The 19,734-nt window shown below is 49.6% G+C and overlaps 2 protein-coding genes across 2 annotated transcripts in view; one reads left to right on the forward strand and one right to left on the reverse strand.

Annotated features, from left to right (window-relative positions):
• The first annotated feature begins 5,916 nt into the window (after positions 1–5,916).
• Marcksl1 (MARCKS like 1) lies at positions 5,917–8,312 on the forward strand. Its single transcript, XM_020173986.2, has 2 exons — positions 5,917–6,196; positions 7,031–8,312. Exons 1-2 carry the CDS (start codon positions 6,110–6,112, stop codon positions 7,544–7,546), a joined length of 603 nt encoding a protein of 200 aa, XP_020029575.1. The 5' UTR covers positions 5,917–6,109; the 3' UTR covers positions 7,547–8,312.
• A 166-nt stretch (positions 8,313–8,478) lies between these two features.
• Hdac1 (histone deacetylase 1) overlaps positions 8,479–19,734 on the reverse strand; it is a 29,001-nt gene continuing 17,745 nt past the window's right edge. The window contains exons 4-14 of the mRNA XM_020173987.2: positions 17,386–17,460; positions 14,770–14,908; positions 14,170–14,311; positions 13,117–13,209; positions 11,520–11,628; positions 11,298–11,438; positions 10,533–10,641; positions 10,312–10,442; positions 9,814–9,966; positions 9,367–9,415; positions 8,479–9,084 (exon numbers count right to left, since the gene is read on the reverse strand). Coding sequence (XP_020029576.1) covers positions 9,057–9,084; positions 9,367–9,415; positions 9,814–9,966; positions 10,312–10,442; positions 10,533–10,641; positions 11,298–11,438; positions 11,520–11,628; positions 13,117–13,209; positions 14,170–14,311; positions 14,770–14,908; positions 17,386–17,460 — 1,169 coding nt within the window. The 3' untranslated portion in view covers positions 8,479–9,056. The remainder of the gene's footprint in view (positions 9,085–9,366; positions 9,416–9,813; positions 9,967–10,311; positions 10,443–10,532; positions 10,642–11,297; positions 11,439–11,519; positions 11,629–13,116; positions 13,210–14,169; positions 14,312–14,769; positions 14,909–17,385; positions 17,461–19,734) is intronic.

The raw sequence follows: 19,734 nt of genomic DNA on the forward strand, positions 1-19,734 counted from the left end.
TGTCCTGTGGGCAGAGGGGAAGGGGAATTTGAGGAGGGGCTGGGAGGGAACAGACAGATGAAGTGTGTTGAGGAAGGCTCTGCAGCACGACTCTGGGAAAAATCACTGAAAGGACACTTTGGGGATGCAAGAAGAGAAAGAAAGAATCCTCAGGGTTCTGGGAGAGAGGCTCATTCCTTTAGTATTTAAGGAATTGACTGAAGCTGAATAAATTTCCCCTGAACAATTCAGCATCCTTAGAAAGGCCCAATCAGTCCCTTCACCATTTGGCCTCAAAAGAAGATGCTGGAGGCCAAGGCCCCCTTCCTGGGACAGACAGGGAAGAGAAGGGAAGGAATGGCTCACTGTTGAGTTAGCATGTCTGTCAGGCTTTTGCCTGAGAATTTCACGTAACAGCACCCAGGAACATTACTGAGGTGCCCTGTGCCTCAAGTGCTTCCTTCTAAGGGCTTGATGGCACTGTTCATTTATCTCACAATAACCCTACATAATGAGTACTATGATTCTTCCCATTTTATAGATGAGGATACTGAGGCTCAGAGAGGGCCTGAAGCCACATGGTGATGGATGGAGCCGGCTCTTTATCACTACAACAACCTCAACACAATACCTCACTGAACCCCAACAGCAAGTAGCTCCTCAGGATGTCCTTATTTTACTGAATGGGCAGAGTGAGACTCCAAGAGGAGGGGACTTGTCCTGGTGACCAAGTGGGAAATTAGTAATAGCATGACCCAGATGACCTGGAGGAAGAGGCTGAATGGAAGAGTCAAGGGGCAAAGCTGGAGCTTTGGAAAGGAAGGGGTGGGATTGGGGACTGTTCTGGGAGAGGGTTTCAGTTTCCCTTGTGAAGGGACTTCCCCTCCCTGGGGGATTTTGGCTGGGAAGTTGTAAGCAGTCCAAATTTTACTGTTTGGCCTTCTCCTTCCTCCAAGGCACCCAAGGGCTGAAAAGAAACCGAAAGTTAGGAAGAGTGAGAAGAGGAGGGAACAACAGCTCACAACAGCCCAGATAAATGGGTTGAATTTCTGGTGACCTCATCATGAAGCCTAAGGAGGTAAACAGGTGAGCTAGGAGCACTGGCCTCAGGCCACTGGGAAACCAGGCCCCAGAAAGACAGCTCTACCGGATAGTGATTTGGTCCTATCTAGTTTCTGCAGCTGCCCCACTTCTCCCCCTACACTTCAGAGGAAGGGAAGAGAAAGGGAGAAACAAAAGTCCTGGGTGACCTAAAATTTTGACAGGGAATTTTCTGTTGTGATTTGGTGACTGGATGGTGGGTCCCAGTGAAGAGACATGAGGTGACTCAGGGTCTGTACCAGGCTTCAAGGGCTATATATGACAGGAAGGCTGCAGAGCTGGGTTCTGCTTACAACCAACCCAGGCCCATGAGAAGCAGCCCTGGCTCTGGGAGTCAAGCCCTGTGGGTCCTGGCAGCTGCTTTGCCTCTCCTTGCCACCCCTTGACTGCTCCTCTCAGTCTGAAGCACCTTTTGGGATGGCACCAGCAAGCAGAGCACTACTCCTTCATGTTCTCAAAACTCCTAAAAAACACTTTCTGCTTTTCTCGACCTCCCTCTCTTACTCTCTCCCATCTTCACTCCCTCACTGGGCTTCTGCTTCCTCCTCTGCCAATGGGAGTCATTATGCTGTACATCTCACCCAGTCCTGAGGTAATAACTTATGGAAAGCAGTCAGCATAGGACTGGACATACAGGAAACACCTAATCAATGCTTGCAGCCATAAGCACTTGTACTGTTGGTCTTTCCTACCTTTCTACATCTCTATGATTTTGCCCTCTGAGGTTCTTCCTGACCCCAGTCTGCTGGCTCCTTCCTTGGCCCTGCCCTGCTGCCTGCCCCGCCCATGCAGTGCTACTGCTGCCCAGGAGTTCCTGGGTGCCTCATGCACCTGTTGGCTGAAGTTACCCTTTTACTGGCAGTGACCAGATTTCCTGAGGTCAGTTCTGGCTTAAAACCTCTGTCTGTTGTCCCTATAAGGTCACTAGCCAGACTTTGGGCACTGATTCTGGAAATCTGTGCAAGCGTGTGCTGAAGCATATGGACTTTAGGCTGCCTCCTGTGTTCTCCAGAATGTTCCTGGACCCCTCCAATACAGCAAGGTGCATTTCAGCAACTCCCCCAAACCCTTCTTCCCTCTGATACCCTGCCTCAGTCAATGGATCTGCATCACTGGTAGTTGTCCAAAACGGAAAAGCAAATGTGCTGTGGGAGTGTGGCTTGAGTGGTAGAGCACCTGCCTAGCAAGCATGAAGCCCTGAGTTCAAACCCCAGTACTGACAAAAGAAAACAAAACAGAAAAACAGGGACAGCAGCATCAATCCCCTGTCCCCACCATCTCTGTACTCAGCCAACCACTAAATCCTCAGATCCCATCTCCCAAGCCTTGGCTCAGTCTAAGCCTCTCCCTCCACCCCCATCTGCACACAGAACATCCACTGCTTCTGCTGTGTCCTCCTCCTTCATGCAGCCCACAGGCCTCTCATCTAGCCCTGGGTCTGGTTCTTTTTCCCCTTAGGGCTCTGCCAGTTTCTCAAGCTAGATGGAAAAGCCCCAAGGGCAGGGAACCTGCATGACTCACCACTTACTCTCTCTGGTGCGAGCAGAAGGAGGGACTGGGTCTTTGCCACTGTGAATCAGGGGCTCGCCCTCTCACTGTACAGATGAGCAGACCGCCACCAAAGAGAGAGAGCTAGAGCAGGAGGCCACCCCTGGCCAGACCTGAGGTCTCCAGATAGAGCTGATGCTCCCAGAGATGTGGACCCTGGAGCTGAGAACTGGGCTACTCCAAGTCACACTCCCTAGGGCCTCCAGCAGAACACGGGGCCGTGCTCTGATGTCTCTTCCATCTGGGGGCCTTTCTTTACACATGTGGGTTTCTCCACTAGGAAGCCCATTCCTCCATCTCTGACTAGACACTGTTTACCTAGACCTCACCTGGCATTATTCTGAGTCCTGTGACAGGAACCCAAGCCCTCAGAGGCCATACAGTGGCCCCTTCTTCATGGGGTAATGTTCTCTTCTGTCCTCCTCCCACTATCAGATCAGCCCTGGGTCTTTCCAGAGGCCCCAGGTTTCTGCTAGGAAATTCATTCCCCAGGGCCAGGGTCTGAGCCCTTCCTTACCAGGAGAACTGGGAGAAATATGGGGATATGTGAACACAGATGTCTGATCTCTGTAGCCTCCCCATTCATTCCATTCCTTCTTTCCCTGTCACTACATCCTGACAAAGAAACTCACAGGTTTTTTGCCTCAGTGACCTACTGAGGCACACAGCCCCTCACAGGAACACTCTCACGAACATATAGTGGGTTCCATCCCTCACTCATAGGTATTATCTCACCCAGTCACACACACTCAGTCACATACCCAGTCACAGCCAGATATAGTCACCAACACACAGTCTCAGGGAAGGACTGGCACACACCAAGAAAGTCTCAAAGAGTCACCAGGTATCAGTAAAGCCCTTCTTCACTTGAACACACAGAGCCAACAAAGATCAAATGCACACACCTGGCACGCACACACACACACACACACACACTCCCAAAGTCTCACACACAGACACAGAGCGGTACAGTCACACACAGTTGCACGCGGACTCTGGGGAGAGCCAGAACAATGGGTGCATTGTCTGGGTTGGCAGCAGCTGGAGAGGAAGGACCCACAGTGTGGACGAAGGAGGAGGCTGTGGGGTGCTGTACCTTCCCCCCAATCATTTTAAGTCTCCTCTTCCCACTTCCAGAAGTCAGATTCTGCTGGGACCTGGATTTGCTGAGGGGTTGGGCTCCCACGCACCTCCTCCCCAGCCTTTTAGGATGTCTGGTGGGGTGGCAGGGCATCCCGCTGTAGACCAGGCTCTCTTTAGGGCTCTGGGCACTCTGGACCTTTTAGCCCTCTTCCTGGGATCCCCTGGGAGACTTGCCTCTCAACCTTGTCAGGCATCGCCTGGAGATCAGGAGCCTTAAGATTTGCTCTTAACCTCTGACCTCAGCCCCTTCAGGACTCACACAACTTCCATGTGAGCCCTGCCAGCCTGTGCAGGCAGTGCCTGGCAGCATTGTGGGTTCTCTATTGTTACTGAGACAGAGAGCAGGTCACGATGGCCATCCCTTAGTGGTAGGGAGTGGAGGAGTCGCTGTACTGTCAGTGAGCTGTAGTGGGGGCACAGCGCCCTCACCATTCCAAAATAGTTCTTCTTCTTCTTTTTTTTAAAAGTGTAAAGCAGGAGAGTTTATTGAGATAGAAAAGTGTAAAGTGGGGAAGTAGAGCCCTCAGAGTTGGGGGGGCCAAGAGAGAGTGTGCCCCAAAGTAGCTCTTCTTGCTTCCAGTTCTCACCAGGCAGCCCCAGATCTCAAGAAATTCTTCCAGGAGTATCCTTATTACCTCTAGCCCACACTTCTCCAAACCCTCTCTCAACCCGCAGCTATTGGTAGCAGCTGTGTGCCTTTGTCTATGTCTCTTGTCCACCCTGAACCTGGAGTCCAAATCTGTAAAATGAGGGAGGTGGTGCTAAACGAAGCTGAGAGTATACTGTAGTTTGAGTGGGGGTAGGGATTAAGGATACAGAATAAATGCGAGATGTAGAGGCCACCTAATCTTGTGGCCAGATCTGTGGGGAGTTCCCGATTTCTCAGGCCCTCGGGTGTCTCCACACCTCACAGCCTTGGGCCTCCCAAGAGGCCTTACTCCTAGGAGGGAGGGTACATGCCGAGCTGCTCAGGACACAGTCTTGCTTTTGCAACACTTCGCTTCCTCCAGCCCCCATTGCTTTTCTCCTGGGGTTTGAGGGCAGGCAGCCATATACCTACCCAGACACACACAGCCGGGGCCAGCCAGGATTCTGGGGTTCTTACTGGCATAACCAGGCAAGGGAAGAAGTGGAAGAAGACCAAGATCTCCAGTCCCAACAGGAAGCCCCTGCCTCTAGCTCTGGCCTCCAAGGCAGGGTGGGAGGCTGGGGTGGAGAGCCTTGAGGGTTGTCCCCAAGGGGTATTGGAGTTGTGGAGGGAGACTTGGTGGCATTCCATCCCTCCCCTTCAAAAACTGGACAGTTTGAGGTTTGTTGAGTCCCTCACTGGAGTCCTGGGGGAGCCCTGCTGTAGAGGAACAGATCTGGGAGGGGGGACACTGAGCTTCAGACCCCTAGACTTTCAAAAGAGGAGAGAAATGCCCGTGAAGGGTGGGTCCTCCCCACCCTTTGGACTTTGTAATGGGGTCCAGGCGGAGGGCAGGAGGGTTGGAGGTGAATTTCTCTGTGCTTTCCTACCTTAGCTGGCCTCTAACCGGCTGAGGATGGGCCCCATCAGCCTAACCAGAATGACCCCGGGTTAGGTCAGACCTCCCAGGCAGGCAGGGACGCAGCAGGCCGGCAGGGACAGGGACGTGGGTGGAACCTCTGGCCTAAGGGGGTGCCCCAACTCAGTGTGAGGCCCTGAGACTGTTATGACCACATTTTCTGGTGTGTAACTCAGGTCCAGCCGTCTGACGAGTCTAGACAAGAGAGCCCTACCAAGAGTTCAAGTAGAGGCTTCCTGGGGCAGCCAGTGTAGGACCAAGGCGACCGGAGCTACTCCACGGTGCGGGGCCGCCCACTCTGAGAGGGGGGCGGTGAGGGCACGGAATGACGGCTCGCACCTTTTGCCTCGAGGACCCTCCTCCCGGTCCAGCTCGCGCGAGGACCCGCACCTCTCCTTCCCACGCCAGACCCTACCTACCCTTGCGTGGTGGAGTGGGATGGGGGCCAGCACACCGCTGGCTTCTCCCACTGCGCAAGTGGGGCCCGCGACCCGGCCCCGCCTCCGCCCCTCGATTGGGCGCTCATTTAAATGTCCGGCCCCGCCCCAAGCCCTGGGCGCATATATATAGGCGGCTCGGCGGGCGGCGGACGGCATTCTGGCGCGGAGCGCGGCGGCGGCGGGCGCACGTAGCGGGTCGCCGCGGAGCCCGGGTACAGCTCGGTTTTCCCCCGGCACCCCTCCCCCTCAGACGCCAGCCCCACCCCTCCGCCCACCGGGCCGACCCGGCCGAACTATCCCCTGCGGCGCGAGCCCGGGGCGGCTCCGGGCGCCCCCCAGTAGACCCTCATCATGGGCAGCCAGAGCTCCAAGGCTCCCCGGGGCGACGTGACCGCCGACGAGGCAGCAGGCACTTCCCCCGCGAAGGCCAACGGACAGGTGGGTGCACTCGGCGCGGCCGGACCTGGCCCCCTCCTCTCGGGCCTCGCCCCCTCTAGGGCCCTGGGCCGGGGCCGCGCGCTTTGTCCGGCCCGGGACACGCGGCGCCCCCTCCCCCGCTCGGTCCCTTTGTTCTCGGCGCCGCAGCCCCCGCGGGCGAAGCAAGGGGAGGGGCGGGGAGGGGGCGCCGGCCGGGCCCCGCCGCCTTCTTTGTTCACGGTCCCGGCCCCCGGCGCTGCCCCCCGGCTGCCGCGAGTGCCGCGCGGGGAACAAAGGCGCTGCTGGGCCGCGCCAAGGGGGCGCCCAGGGGCCGCGGGGCGGGTGCTCGGTGGGGAGGGCACCCCACCCGCAGGCCCGACCTCGGTGGTCCGCGGTGTTTTTTGAAGCGGGGAGCTCGATGTGGAGAGGGCCTGGGGTGGGTGGGGGCCGTTTACACAAAGCGGGAGGCTGAGAAAATAGGCTGTCCAGGTGCCCGAGAGGCAGCGCCTCGGGCGGCTTCCCGCCCAATATCGCCTGGCATGGTCCGCCCGCCTGCCCAGGATCCGCGACCCGGAGCGGTTCCGCGCGGAATAGCGAGCGCGCCCCGGGGGAGGCGGGTGGGGGCCCCGGGACCCCAGCGCCTCCTGCCGGTCGCGGCCTCCGCGGCTGTCCCAGTGCGCCGGTGGGGGGCGAGGGCGATGTTTGACGGGATCCCGGGCGTGGGTGAAGCTAAAGCCGGACTTTCGCGTTGCTGTAGACCCAAGTGGTAGACTCCGTTGCTGGAATGGGCCAGGAGCGGGCTGGGGGAGGGGGAGAAGAGCCCCGGCCCTCACTGCTGTCTCCTCTGCCCTGCAGGAGAATGGCCACGTGAAAAGCAATGGAGACTTATCCCCCAAGGGTGAAGGGGAGTCGCCCCCCGTGAACGGAACAGATGAGGCAACTGGGGCCACTGGCGATGCCATCGAGCCAGCACCCCCTAGCCAGGGCGCTGAGGCCAAGGGGGAGGCCCCCCCCAAGGAGACCCCTAAGAAGAAGAAGAAATTCTCTTTCAAGAAGCCTTTCAAATTGAGCGGCCTGTCCTTCAAGAGAAATCGGAAAGAGGGCGGGGGTGATTCTTCTGCCTCCTCGCCCACAGAGGAAGAGCAGGAGCAGGGGGAGATTGGCGCCTGCAGCGACGAGGGCACTGCCCAGGAAGGGAAGGCTGTTGCCACCCCTGAGAGCCAGGAACCCCAGGCCAAGGGAGCAGAGGCTAGTGCTGCTTCCAAGGGAGGAGACGCAGAAGAGGAGGCAGGGCCCCAGGCTGCAGAGCCATCCACTCCCTCGGGGCCGGAGAGTGGCCCTGCATCGGCCACTGCTGAGCAGAATGAGTAGCGGGGAGGGGGCAGGTGGGTGATCTCTAAGCTGCAAAAACTGTGCTGTCCTTGTGAGGTCACTGCCTGGACCTGGTGCCCCGGCTGCCTTCCTGTGCCCAGAAAGGAAGGGGCTTCTTGCCCCATCCTAGCCACGTTTCGCTCTTCTCCCTCTTGTGGATTCTCCCCATCAACCATCTGGGCTGCTTCTTAAGGCCAGTTGAAGATGGTCCCTTACAGTTTCCCAAGTTAGGTTAGTGATGTGAAATGCTCCTGTTCCTGGCCCTACCTCCTTCCTTGTCCCCACTCCTGCAGAAGGCAATTGCTGGTTTTCTTCCCCAATTCTTTTCCAAGTAGGTTTTGTTTATCCTACTCTCCAAATCCCTGAGCCAGAAGTGGGGTGCTTATGCTCCCAAAACCCTGAGTGTCCAGCCTTCCCCCTGTTGAGTTTTTTTAGTCTCTTGTGCTGTGCCTAGTGGCACCTGGGCTGGGGAGGACACTGCCCTGTCTAGGTTTTTATAAATGTCTTACTAAAGTTCAAACCTCCAGCTTGTGCATCAACTGTGTCTCTTTTCTGACTTGGTAAGCAAGTAATATAGGCTTCGGGGTGGGAGGGAGGTCTGTAATGTGAAACAACTTCTTGTTGTCTTTTTTTCTCCCATTGTTGTAAATAACTTTTAATGGCCAAACCCCAGATTTGTACCTTTTTTTTTTCTAATTGCTAAAACCATTCTCTTCTACCTGGTTTTACTGTAACATTTGGAAAAGGAATAAATGTTGTCCCTTTAGTGGTGTTTTAATGGGGGGTGTTCTGGGGGTAGATTGAGAAGACTGGTGGAAACTTCAAGGGAAGGGGTTGAGGCAGGTAAGCTCCTGGGGTTTTCTGTGGAGGGGGCTACCAGAAGGGACACCAAAAAGTTGAAGGCAACCCAGGGACATTGCTCGGAAACAAGCTCAGGAGGGTATAGAAATGTACCATTTTTATTACAAAGAGTCACAAAAATGAAAATAGTGTATCTCAAAAAAGGAAGCTGGACTACCAAACTCCACCTGCAGAATTGGGGAAGACAGGGCAGTGTGAGTTTCTTGGCTCACCTGAGGCAATGGGAAAGCATGAGAACAGAATCAGTCTAAAAATGGCTGATGCTACCTTAGGAGCCTGAGAAAAACAGGGGTTCCCCCAAAGACCCAGCCACCATTTCTAGAATGCTTAATAAGGGTACCTTCCCAAAGCTACTAAGCAGGCACTTGGCATTTCAGGATTTTGTCTTATGGCTGCATCCTTCTACCCAGACCTGTACTCTTTATGCTTCAGAACTAAAAGACTTGGGAAGGATGGGGGCAAGACAGTTACTAGAAGAGTTCTCTCAGCATTGCTGCCCTGGGCTTAGGGCCCTGGTTCCTATCTAGTCCCTGGTGATACTTATATTTAATATATTTTTATATAAATATGCAGAGAAATAGAAAATATAAAATCTGAAGGTTTGGGAGAAAGGGGGAACTTGGCAAAAAGCCAGTGTTGGGAGGTCTTCTCAGGCCAGCTTGACTTCTTCTTTGACCCTGTGGAAAGAACAGAGACTAGCATGAGATAAACCTACCCCAGAGGCCTTGAGGCAAAAGTGTGGATACAATGACTTCCACAGGACCCTGGCTGCCCAGGTGACTGCTGGGGGCTGGGGCTTCCTAGCTCTGCCTAGAACTGCAGAGACAAACAGACTGGTCCCTGAAAGAGGCCTTTGTAAGCTGGACCAGCTGTCCCTTGCCTTCCCTTTCAGAGTGGTGGGACAAAGGGGGTGATGCTCCAATGCCAGGGAGATGGCCAGCAGACAGCTCTTTCCTCACCCTTTGGCTTCTGGCTTCTCCTCCTTGGTTTTCTCCTCTTCTGTGACTTCTAGAATGTAAAAGTTCAGGGATGGTTGAGGGCAGCCACTCTAAAGACCCAGGGGTCTTCACTTACCCCAAACCCCTTTCCTAATACTACTGCTCAGGGACAGAGAAAAGCTAGAAAAGCCCATCCCCGGTCCTCCCAGTGAGCCTTGTAGAAAACAAACAGGTTGGACCGGTTTCCCAGCCTGCTGGAGCCAGAACCCAGTGGGCGGAGGCAGCCCCCTGGGAAAGTGGGGTGAAGTGCTGGGGAAAGGGCTTGGGTGGTATGTGAGAGCCAAAAACCGAGCCAGTATAATCATTGTTTTCTGGCCTTGCCACTGGCCCAAGGAGCTGAGTTAGAGCCCCACAGGAGCTGGCAGGACCTGGGGCTCTAGACCTAAGTTCTGCCAAATCCAAACCCACCTTTCTTCTCTTCTGGGTCTTTCTCTTTTTCATCTTCTGTTTTGACTCTCTTGGCTTTCTTGAAATTGGAAGAATTCTTGCGGCCACCCTCTCCCTCCTCATCTGAGTCAGAGAATTCTTCCTCACAGGCAATTCGCTTGTCAGAGGAGCAAACTGGGAGGCAAGGAACAGAAAATATGGGTGGGAGAGCAGGGAACTGTGATTCTCAGGATCTATGCCCAGTGTTCCCCTGTGTGTGTGTGGTGGGGAGGGTAGGGTAGAGGTATAGCTCAGTAGTAGAGACCACTTGCCTGACATATATGAGGCCTTGGGTTCAATCCCCAGCACCAGGGAAAAGGGAGCGACTTAAGATTCCCTACCCTGTTCTTACAGGCTCAGAAACTTGAAACTTGGGTTTCTCTACAGGTGGGCATCTTGGGGTAAATTAGGAACCAGAAATGTGTAGGAAGTCAGAACTGCCTACTGAGTGGGAAGGTAAAGCCCCTGGGTGTGTCTTACTGGAGATGCGCTTGTCAGGGTCTTCTTCATCCTCATCGCCACTCTCCTCTGGAATGGCATCCTCAGGAATTGCTTGCATTTGGACACCAGGTGCATGGGGCAGCATTCTCAGGTTCTCGAAGAGTCGCTGTCTGTAGTCAATGGGAGAGAAGTTGGCTGGGCTCTGGTTAGGGACAATCCTGAGCCTGAAATGTGGAGGAGTGGCTGAGGGATATACTCACTTGATCTTCTCCAGGTACTCATTGGTATTCTGGTTAGTCATATTGGAAGGACTGATGTGAAGTTTGAAGTCTGGTCCAAAGTATTCAAAGTAGTCATTGTATGGAAGCTCTGTGTGGGGCCGGAGAGAGAAGAATGAAGGTCTAGACCTGGCCACGAGAAAAACATTTACAGGTTCTCTGGGTCTGTTTACCCTTCTATAAAAGAAGGATGTCCCAAGATAGGTAAATCCTGGGTGCATACAGAATTTTATTCTTTTTAACATCACTCTCTAGTGTCCACGCTAGTGGTATGTGTCACTAGGAGGGGAAGGACCAACCAAGCCCCTGGTGTTGGCACTCCCTTCACTCACTAACCCATTAACCCTATAGAGAAGCAGCTCCAAAGCTGTAAATGACCACTGATAATGTCCATTCCAAAAGAAGGAGGGAGAGGGGACAGTCAAAAAGTAGTAGGGATGGGGAGAAGGGGGATAAAAGGGAATGATGGAAGGGGTGAATTCAACTATAATATATTTGCTATATTGTAAGAACTTTTGTAAATGCCAACATTCCTTACCCCCAGCACAATAATAAATTTAAAAAAAAGTTATAAAAAAAAGGAGTAGGGAAAAACTGACAGCTTTGGCCTGTCAATCATAAGAGGGTAGGCAGAAGACAATGACTAGTATCAGGGGAGGTCTAAAGATCAAATGCGGAAGGGGCTCTGAACTTCAGGGCACATGAGCTTCAGCTCCCACTCAGCCCAACCTGGCCTGTAACTTATACCATTAGGGATCTCTGTGTCCAGGGCCACAGCTGTTTCATATGTCCAGCACCGGGCAACATTTCGAATGGTGTAACCACCTCCTCCCAGCATCAGCATAGGCAGGTTGAAGCTCTTGACAAATTCCACACATTTGGCATGCCCTTTGGAGGGAAAAGGGGTGCTGGGTTACAGGAACACCCAGCAGGATTCTGCCCACCCATTCTTGTGCTACCTGGTCTCACCTTTGATGGTCAGATTGAAGCAACCTAACCGATCTCCAGACAGGGAGTCTGAGCCACACTGTAAGACCACCGCGCTAGGCTGGAACATCTCCATTACTTTGGACATGACCTAAACAGACACATTCTGGTCACCACCAACCTCAATAAAAGCCAGGTGAGGTTCAGGATCAGAAAGGTAGGTGCAGTGCTTTCTTCTGTTTCTTATCACCCACCCACTCACCCACTCCTCCTATCTTTCCACTCTTTATTTTATGTGGTAGATAAAAGGGAGTTTTTCAATTTGAAAGGATCTCCAAGATACTTCTAGCCCTCAAAACTCTGAGCCTTGAATGGCCTCCCTGTCACCTCCCTAATCTCTTCTCTTCTTTCACTGTCCAAGCTCCTGTGCCACTTTTTTTTAGGAAGCTTCCCAACCCCTAGCTGCATCTCACTTGATCCTATGGACTTTGAGCTTTGTATTACAAGGAGGCACCTATATATATCATTCAAACTAGAGTCTGATGTTACTGAGGAAAGAGACCATTAACTCAGGCTTCTTTGTACCCTTACTACTAGGCACATAGTAGGCACTTGTTTGCTGAGTGACTACCTGACTTAGGTTAATACTCACTACATATAAGTGACGCTCTAACTACTCAGTGTGGCATTCAAGGCTCCCTTTGAAATACAGACCAACATGAGTTCATACTTAATTTTTTTAAAATGTGGACCCCAGGGGGTGGGAGGGTGGGGGAGGTGGCACAAACAATATGTACACATGTAAGTGGATGAAAGACGGTAAAAGGAGAAAGAGAAACATGTGGACCCCAGTGTCCATTTCCTGTCATCTCTTCCACTGTCCCACACACACCGTGGCTGCCTACATACATGCTACTCCGTCTCGCATTTTCTATGTTGTCCCCTCTTCCGAGCGCCATCCTATCTTTCATATGGTAGCGCCTCATTTTTCAGAAGTTCAAAAGCTCAAATGTCACCACCTCTGTGAGCTACTCCTTGACTACCCTCTCCCCAGCCTGGACAACAGGTAGGTGTGTCTCACTCGTTTGTTCATCCCTCCAAAACACAGCCCCAGGTCAGTCTGCTCAAGGACTCCAGTAGCAAGCCCACCCACAGAACATACCAGATGGCCTTTCCAGAATCTCTGGACAGGTTGACTACCAAAGGGCTCTCTCAGGCACGGCCAGTCTGGAAAGACTAGAATAAGCCCCTACTTCTGTAAATGTGTAGATACCAAGAAACATACCACTACCAAAAGAACATAATACTCTTCCAGGAACAGACCCCCAAAAATGGAGATATAAAACAGCACTGCACGTGCTACTGTGTGTGCTACCTTCCACCTCCACCCTACAGACCGTGAGGGTAAAGATCATGTCTTAAGCATTCTTGCATCCAGCAGAGAACTGGACACATAAAAGGCATGAACAAATATGTGGGCAATTTTTCTTCCTTTGACTACAGGATACAAGGCTGAAACACCTCTCCTTTCCCAATTAGCCATAGGGGGGAGAGATCCCTGAGGTATGGTGAAGTGCTTTGCTACCATTTCCCTACACCAATCCCATTTGTAGCCCAAGGGGTGGATAAAGCCACTTACCGGCTTAAAAATGGCCTCATAGGACTCGTCATCAATCCCATCTCGGAGTGGGTAGTTAACAGCATAATATTTGCCTTTGCCAGCCCCAATATCCTAATCAAGAAGGACATTAAAGTAAAACTGAAAAACAAAGCTAGGAGGAGTTCAAGGATGGGCGCTGGAAGGCTAAGGAAAAAGACAAGTTGGGCCCATAAGGTGAGCAAGGACAGAGCAGGGATACTTTGGTTAGGATCATTTCCTTTGCTGGCAAGTCCAGCTCACATCTCTGGACACATTACTGCAACCCACAAGCCAGTTGAGAGCTGTTTATGGATCCAGACTTGAATATCCAACCTCAAAGCACATTTCTGCCTTGGATTGAATTAGAGCTCGAATGCAGCTGGGTCACAGAAATAATATCCACCCTTAACAACCTTTGTAGAGACTTTAATTACTACATATTCTTCTACCCTCATTCTCTCCTCTCTAAGGAGGTGTGGTAGGAAGAGAGAGGTTAGAAAAGCAGGGGAAAAAGTTCTTGTAACTAACTTCTAATATTTGCCATAGCAAACAACTAAATTAGTGCTACGTTTTTACCCAAAGGCTACTGGAATGGCAAAGTGGCTGATTCCTCTGTATTCATGCTAACAGAAGCAGATGGAACAATTCAATGGACAGCTTCAGTAAAGGGGAAATGTGTGTAACTGTTCCATATCAGATACAAAATTTGATGCAGTCAGATGGCCACAGGGGAAGGTGACCTGAAAATACTAAAACCCTTGAGATGATCCATTAAGAGTCCTAATTTTGAGTCTAAAACTCAAGCCTTATGGGACAAAAGAATAATGTGAAGGGAAGTACAATGAATCAGTAGAACTTGATCCTTCTGACTCTGTTTCATCATTCCCTTCCTCCAGATTAAGGGAGGGAAAGAAACCATGGTAGGTGCCCCAGATTGCAGTGTGGTGTTCTGAATGGCAAAAGAGGCGGGAAGTGGTTTTTAGTGGCACAGGATAGGAGAATTAGTGCTGGTAGCTGAGGGTGAGCTGGTTGGCCCCTAAAGAGAGTTCTCACCCGTAGGTCCCCAGTTCCTGGGAAGTACTCTCCGTATTTATGAAAGGACACAGTCATGACCCGGTCTGTGGTATAGAAGGCCTCTTCCACGCCATCGCCATGGTGTATATCAATGTCAATATACAGCACCCTCTGGTGATACCTAGGATCAGAAGGCGGTCAGGGGTCTGGGGGCTCTTTGGGGATGGGACGCGCCAAGGGCGCCAGGTCCCAGCTTACCAGGCTAGCTGCCTCCCTCAGGTATCTCTAAGCACCAGAGACGTGGAAACTGGCTGAAGGAAGGTGGAAGAGCGGCCGGGTGTCTCCAGAGGCCTGACCAAGCTGACCAAGTCCGATCTTCCTACTCTACAGCCAGGGTCAACTCCGACCACACAGGGACACTCTGGAGGCAGGATCTGAGCAGCGCCTGCCCCTGATCTTGCCGTGGGCTCAGATCAAACCAAGACCCCGTCAAGGAGAGGATGGCCAGAGACACTCACTGAACACATCCTAGCCAGCACACCATAGGAAAAGCAAACTAGGGAGGCAAGCCCAGGGGGAGAAGGAAGTGGGAACCTGGCCTAAGATGCTCCTCCAAGAGACAAGGCCAGGCAGGCATACTTTAGCAGTTCCAGGATGGCCAAGACGATATCATTGACGTAACAGAAGCCAGATGCCTCAGACTTCTTTGCATGGTGCAGGCCCCCAGCCCAATTCACTGCGATGTCCGTCTGCTGCTTATTAAGTTTCACAGCACTTGCTGGGCATGGAAAAAGAGAACATAAGCCTGTTATTAAAACATTCTCTCCTTCCCACAAGATGCCCAAGAACTCAGTGAGAGGTAGGGCTTGCCTATTCAACAGGTGTATTGTGCAATTCACAGCCAGCATCTTGCCCCTACCCTATTCCAACAGGGAATAAACATGATACTGGCTATTTTTCCAAACCAAGGTTAGTAACCCATTAGTAAACCTTAAAATTGATTTAGTGGACCATGATTAGTATATATATGTATTTAAAATGAAATAGAGTAGAATAAAAATATCATAGTAATGGGCCTGGAGGTGTGGCTTAAGGGGTAGAGTGCCTGCTTTGCCGGTGGAAAGCTTTGACTTCAAACTCCAGTTCCATCAAAAAAAAGAAAAATCAGTCATAGTAAAGAGTAAATGCTCTTTTGTAAAAACTTGAAACACTAGAGTAAAAGAGCAAGTATGAGTGTGTTTATGTGTAAGTGCACATATACTCATGTATATATCCCAGATTGCATGTCTAAGTATTCCAAGAAATTTGGAAAAGATATCAAAGATAGTGTTGGCTCAGAGCACAAAACAATTCAAATGATACAAAAGGGGACAAATTCTATCAAAGTCCGTCCATACTGTGGAATAATTACACAGCCAGTAAAAACCACACTACAGCAGTTCAAGTGGTAGAGTGCTTGGCCAGCATGTACCAGCCCTGGGTTCAATGCCCAGTACCACACAGTTAAAAAAAAAATTATCATTGATTTTGAGGCAGGTGAGGTGGATACATGCATGTAATCCCAGTTACTCTGGGAGAAGAAGCAGGAGAATCTCAAGTTCAAGACCAGCCTAAAGCAAAGTTAGTGAGACCCTGTCTCAAAAACAAAAAAGAGAGCTGGGCACTGGTGGCTCATGCCTGTAATCCTAGCAATTCAGGAGGAAGAGATCAGAAGGATCAAGGTTTGAAGCCAGCTCAGGCAAACAGTTAGTGAGAACCTATCTTGGAAAAAAACCCTTCACAAAAAAGAGCTGGCAGAGTGGCTCAAGTTGAAGGCCCTGAGTTCAAGCCCCAGTACACCACAAATAAATAAATAAATAATTTTTTTTAAAAGAGAAAGAAATCACACTACCTAATACTACAAAGAAATTTAAAAAAATTTACTAAGTAAAAATTGCAGGCACAAAGTTGTACATAATGTAACATACATTTTTGTAAAACATAAGTGTTATATATACACAAAGAAAAAGGGATGGACATACAAACAAAATGAAACAGTGGTCATCTACAAACAGTGTGAATGTAGGTGATTTTGGTTTTTTTCTGTATACATCCTTATTTTCCAAAATTATTTAGAGGGAGGGGCTGTATACAATGATCATAGGAAAATAAATAACACAAGCACTATATAACATTTGGGTCAACAACAGACTGCATATATAATAGTGGTCCATAAGATTATAATGGAGGGCTGGTGTTGTGGCACAAGTGGCACCTGTCTAGCAAATGTGAGGCCCCAAGTTCAAACCCAAGTACCACCAAAATAAAATCATGTTTTAAAAAAAAGGTTATAATGGAGCTGAAAAATTCCAATTACCTATGAAGTTGTAGCCATCTTAACAGCATAACTCATTACTCGCATATCTGTGGTGGTACTGGGGAAACAAACCTATGTGCTGCCAACTGCATAGAGTAACAACACTCTAATAAGTGACTGCTACTGGTTTATGTATTTACTATCGCTTACTTAGGTTTAACTTTTTAATTTATCGTTAGATACTCCAACTTACAAAAACAAAGTTCACTGTAAAACAGTATGCCATATTATACTGGCAAAGAGCCTCACACATCTCGTGTTTGTTGATCTCTTGGTTACATCACTTTCTCTTGTGATTGATTTAATCTCATGTTGTTTTGTTCATCATGGTACAAAGTATATGATGTAAGTATGTAGTAGGCTATACTTTCTAAGTACACTCTATGATGTTCACACAATGAAATCACCTAGCAGCATTATTTCTTAAAGTGTTGCCGTTCTCGAGTGACACATGACTCTACTTGTTAAGAAAGGGGTTTACAGTAATCCTAAAGGCAACCCAGGAGTTACAAATGGATGTGGCAGACATGTGGGGAGTATTTATGGCCTCTCAAGTAATTAGTATGCTCTTTGATAAGACACAGATGATGACACTTCTGTTCTACAGCACTTTGCAGTTCACAAATTGCTTTCAGTGTCTCAACAACATCATCAGATCTGCAAAGAATTTCTGTAGTAAGAGCTCTAGAAGGTAGAGGCCAGTTAGGGATACCTGCCAGTAGCAGTCAGAGATGGAACCTGGGTTGGGACTAAAGCAAAAGGATGGTTTAAAGATCTAAAGTAAAGGCCACAGACCATTTTCTATGGTAACAGATCATCCCTATCAGGATCTTGGCCTAAAAGGCTAGAACTAGAAGAGCCCCTGCAAAGCCCTTGGGGAGGGGATTTATATTCCTTACCCACAGAGCCACCAGTAGACAACTGACAGAACTCAAACAGGCCATCAAATACTGGACAGTCCTCACCAACATTGACTTGAAAGAAATAAGCAAAAGGTTAGTCTCTACAATTTTCTTCAGTTTTTGTTTAGATATTTATAAGCTGATGGAAAAAAGTACAGAATTTAGATTAAAAGGGCTGATGGAGTGGCTCAAGTGGTAAAGCACCTGCCTAGCAAGCATGAGGCCCTGAGTTCAAACTCCATTCCCACCAAAAGAAAAAAAAAAGCAATAGATTAGGAAGGCTTGGGTCCTAGTCCAGGCTTTGCCACTTGCTGGCCAAGTGACTGGGTCAAGCTGTTTAACTTTTCAGAGCTTTAGCTCATTACTACAACAAGTAATAATAATATCCACCTCACCCACCTGTTGAGAAAATTAACAGAAATCAATCAATCTATCTATCTATCTATCTATTTTGGAGACATGATCTTGCTATGTTGCTCAGACTGGCTTGAACTCCTGAGCCCAAAGCAATCCTCCCACCTCAGCCTCCCAAGTAGCTGAGACTATAGGAACACCACTGCCTCCAGCATGGGAAATCTTACATGGAGAATTATTTAGCACCTTGAAAAATGCTGATTTGTTCCATGAAGGAGAAAAATTTATCTTCTTTATTGAGCCTGAGTTTATTCCTGGACCCCACTCCCACTGACCAACAAGGAAGTGAAGAACAGAGACCTATATAACTACCATTCACTGCTTAAAGCTTTTAAAACCTGATGCACTTATCCTTACACAATCTTATAAATGGGGAAATGGGCTCAGAGAGGGGAAGTGCTAGTCAATAGTAGAGGCATATTCAAGCCTCAAGCATTGGGCTATCTGGCCTAAAACCCTGAGAAATACACCTAGTCATTCCCCAGTATATTTTCACATATACAGTTTCATGTGATCCTCACAACAGCCCTATAAACTGGACAAGACAGATATACCCCACTATACAGAAGAACAGATACAGTGAAGTGAAGTGAATTGACCAATGTTAAATAACCAGGGAGAGGCAGAACCAGAATCAGGGTCCAGGTGTCTTTACTCCCACAGTCCAGTGCTTTTTTTTTTTTTTTTTTTTTTTTTTTTTTTTACCACACCCACAAGTAAGAGCTGGACCAAAGTTATTTCAGGCCTTCAGGGGTAAAAGTACAAACTAGTGCATAATGTGGAAACACATGCAAACACTAATGCAAATGAAAGAAAACAGACAGGAAGGAAAGCACACCTGGATGTTATAGTCTCACAGAGCTACAGAGGAACCCTAAGACTAAGTCTCTCACAGAAAAGGAAATTGCTGTGGCATTAATGATACAGAAAAAATTAGAGGCAGGTATAGAGCTAGATCTTTACTCTCTTGCTTTGTCTTTTTACTGCACCTGCTGTTACCAACAGGGGTTCCCAAACTACAGCAAGCAGGAGGAGCCCTGGGATGAGAAGGGTGGGAGGAGCCAGCCTGGATGGTGGTAACATCTTAAGACATAACTGAAGTTCAGGATTTGCAATGACCTCGAGTTATCCCTGGAAGGTGCCCAAGACAGTGTAGCTCTGACAGTGTGGCTACATAAGGGAGTGAGGGTGGGTGGCTCTTCCTCACTTCCTGGGTAAACACTGGGAGGCTATGTCAATAAGAACCGTGCTCCCTGGGGCCAGGCTATTTTCCCTTCAGGTCCTTTCCTCTTGCAGTAGGTCATAGTGCCTGAGTTTCCAAAGTTTTGTCTATACTCCTGTTTGGGATGTGAAGTCCCCATGGGAGTGAACAGGTATTTAGATATGAAAAAAATACTGCCCTTCAGGATTCAACATGTGGTTCAAACAGCCAGCCCATCTATTTCTGGTTCAAGAAGCTATGGTACCGGTGGCTCACGCCTGCAATCCTCGCTACTCAGAAGGCAGAGATCAGGAGGATTGAGGTTCAGAGCCAGCCTGGGCAAATGGTTCTGTGAGACCCATCTCAAAAAAAAATCCATCACAATAAAAGGGCTGGTGGAGTGGCTCAAGGTGTAGGCCCTGAGTTCAAACCCTAGTACTGCAGAAAAAAAAGCAGCAGCTATGGGATTAGACAGAAATGGTAGGTGGAGGGAAGGGAGAGTAGATACACACTTGAATTAATCTATGAGACTACAGGACTTTTCTCTGAGTTTTCCCTCTTCCCCTTATAAATGCTTTTTCTTGATCTAAACAATGTACAATATAAGCCTATTTGGAATTGCCATAGTGAATCCCCGCTATACAACAAATATATCCTAATAAAAAATTAATGGGAAAAAATGCTTTTTCTTATTCTTAGGCTGGAATTTTACTGAATGGGAGCAATAACTG

This window comes from Castor canadensis, chromosome 7 (genome assembly GCF_047511655.1).
Source record: "Castor canadensis chromosome 7, mCasCan1.hap1v2, whole genome shotgun sequence".
Lineage (NCBI taxonomy): Eukaryota > Metazoa > Chordata > Mammalia > Rodentia > Castoridae > Castor > Castor canadensis.

Coding starts and splice junctions, on each gene's coding strand:
- Marcksl1 (XM_020173986.2), top strand. CDS start 6,110: ATGGGCAGCCAGAGCTCCAAGGCTCCCCGGGGCGACGTGACCGCCGAC. Junction 6,197..7,030: donor CCGCGAAGGCCAACGGACAG/GTGGGTGCACTC, acceptor TCTGCCCTGCAG/GAGAATGGCCACGTGAAAAG.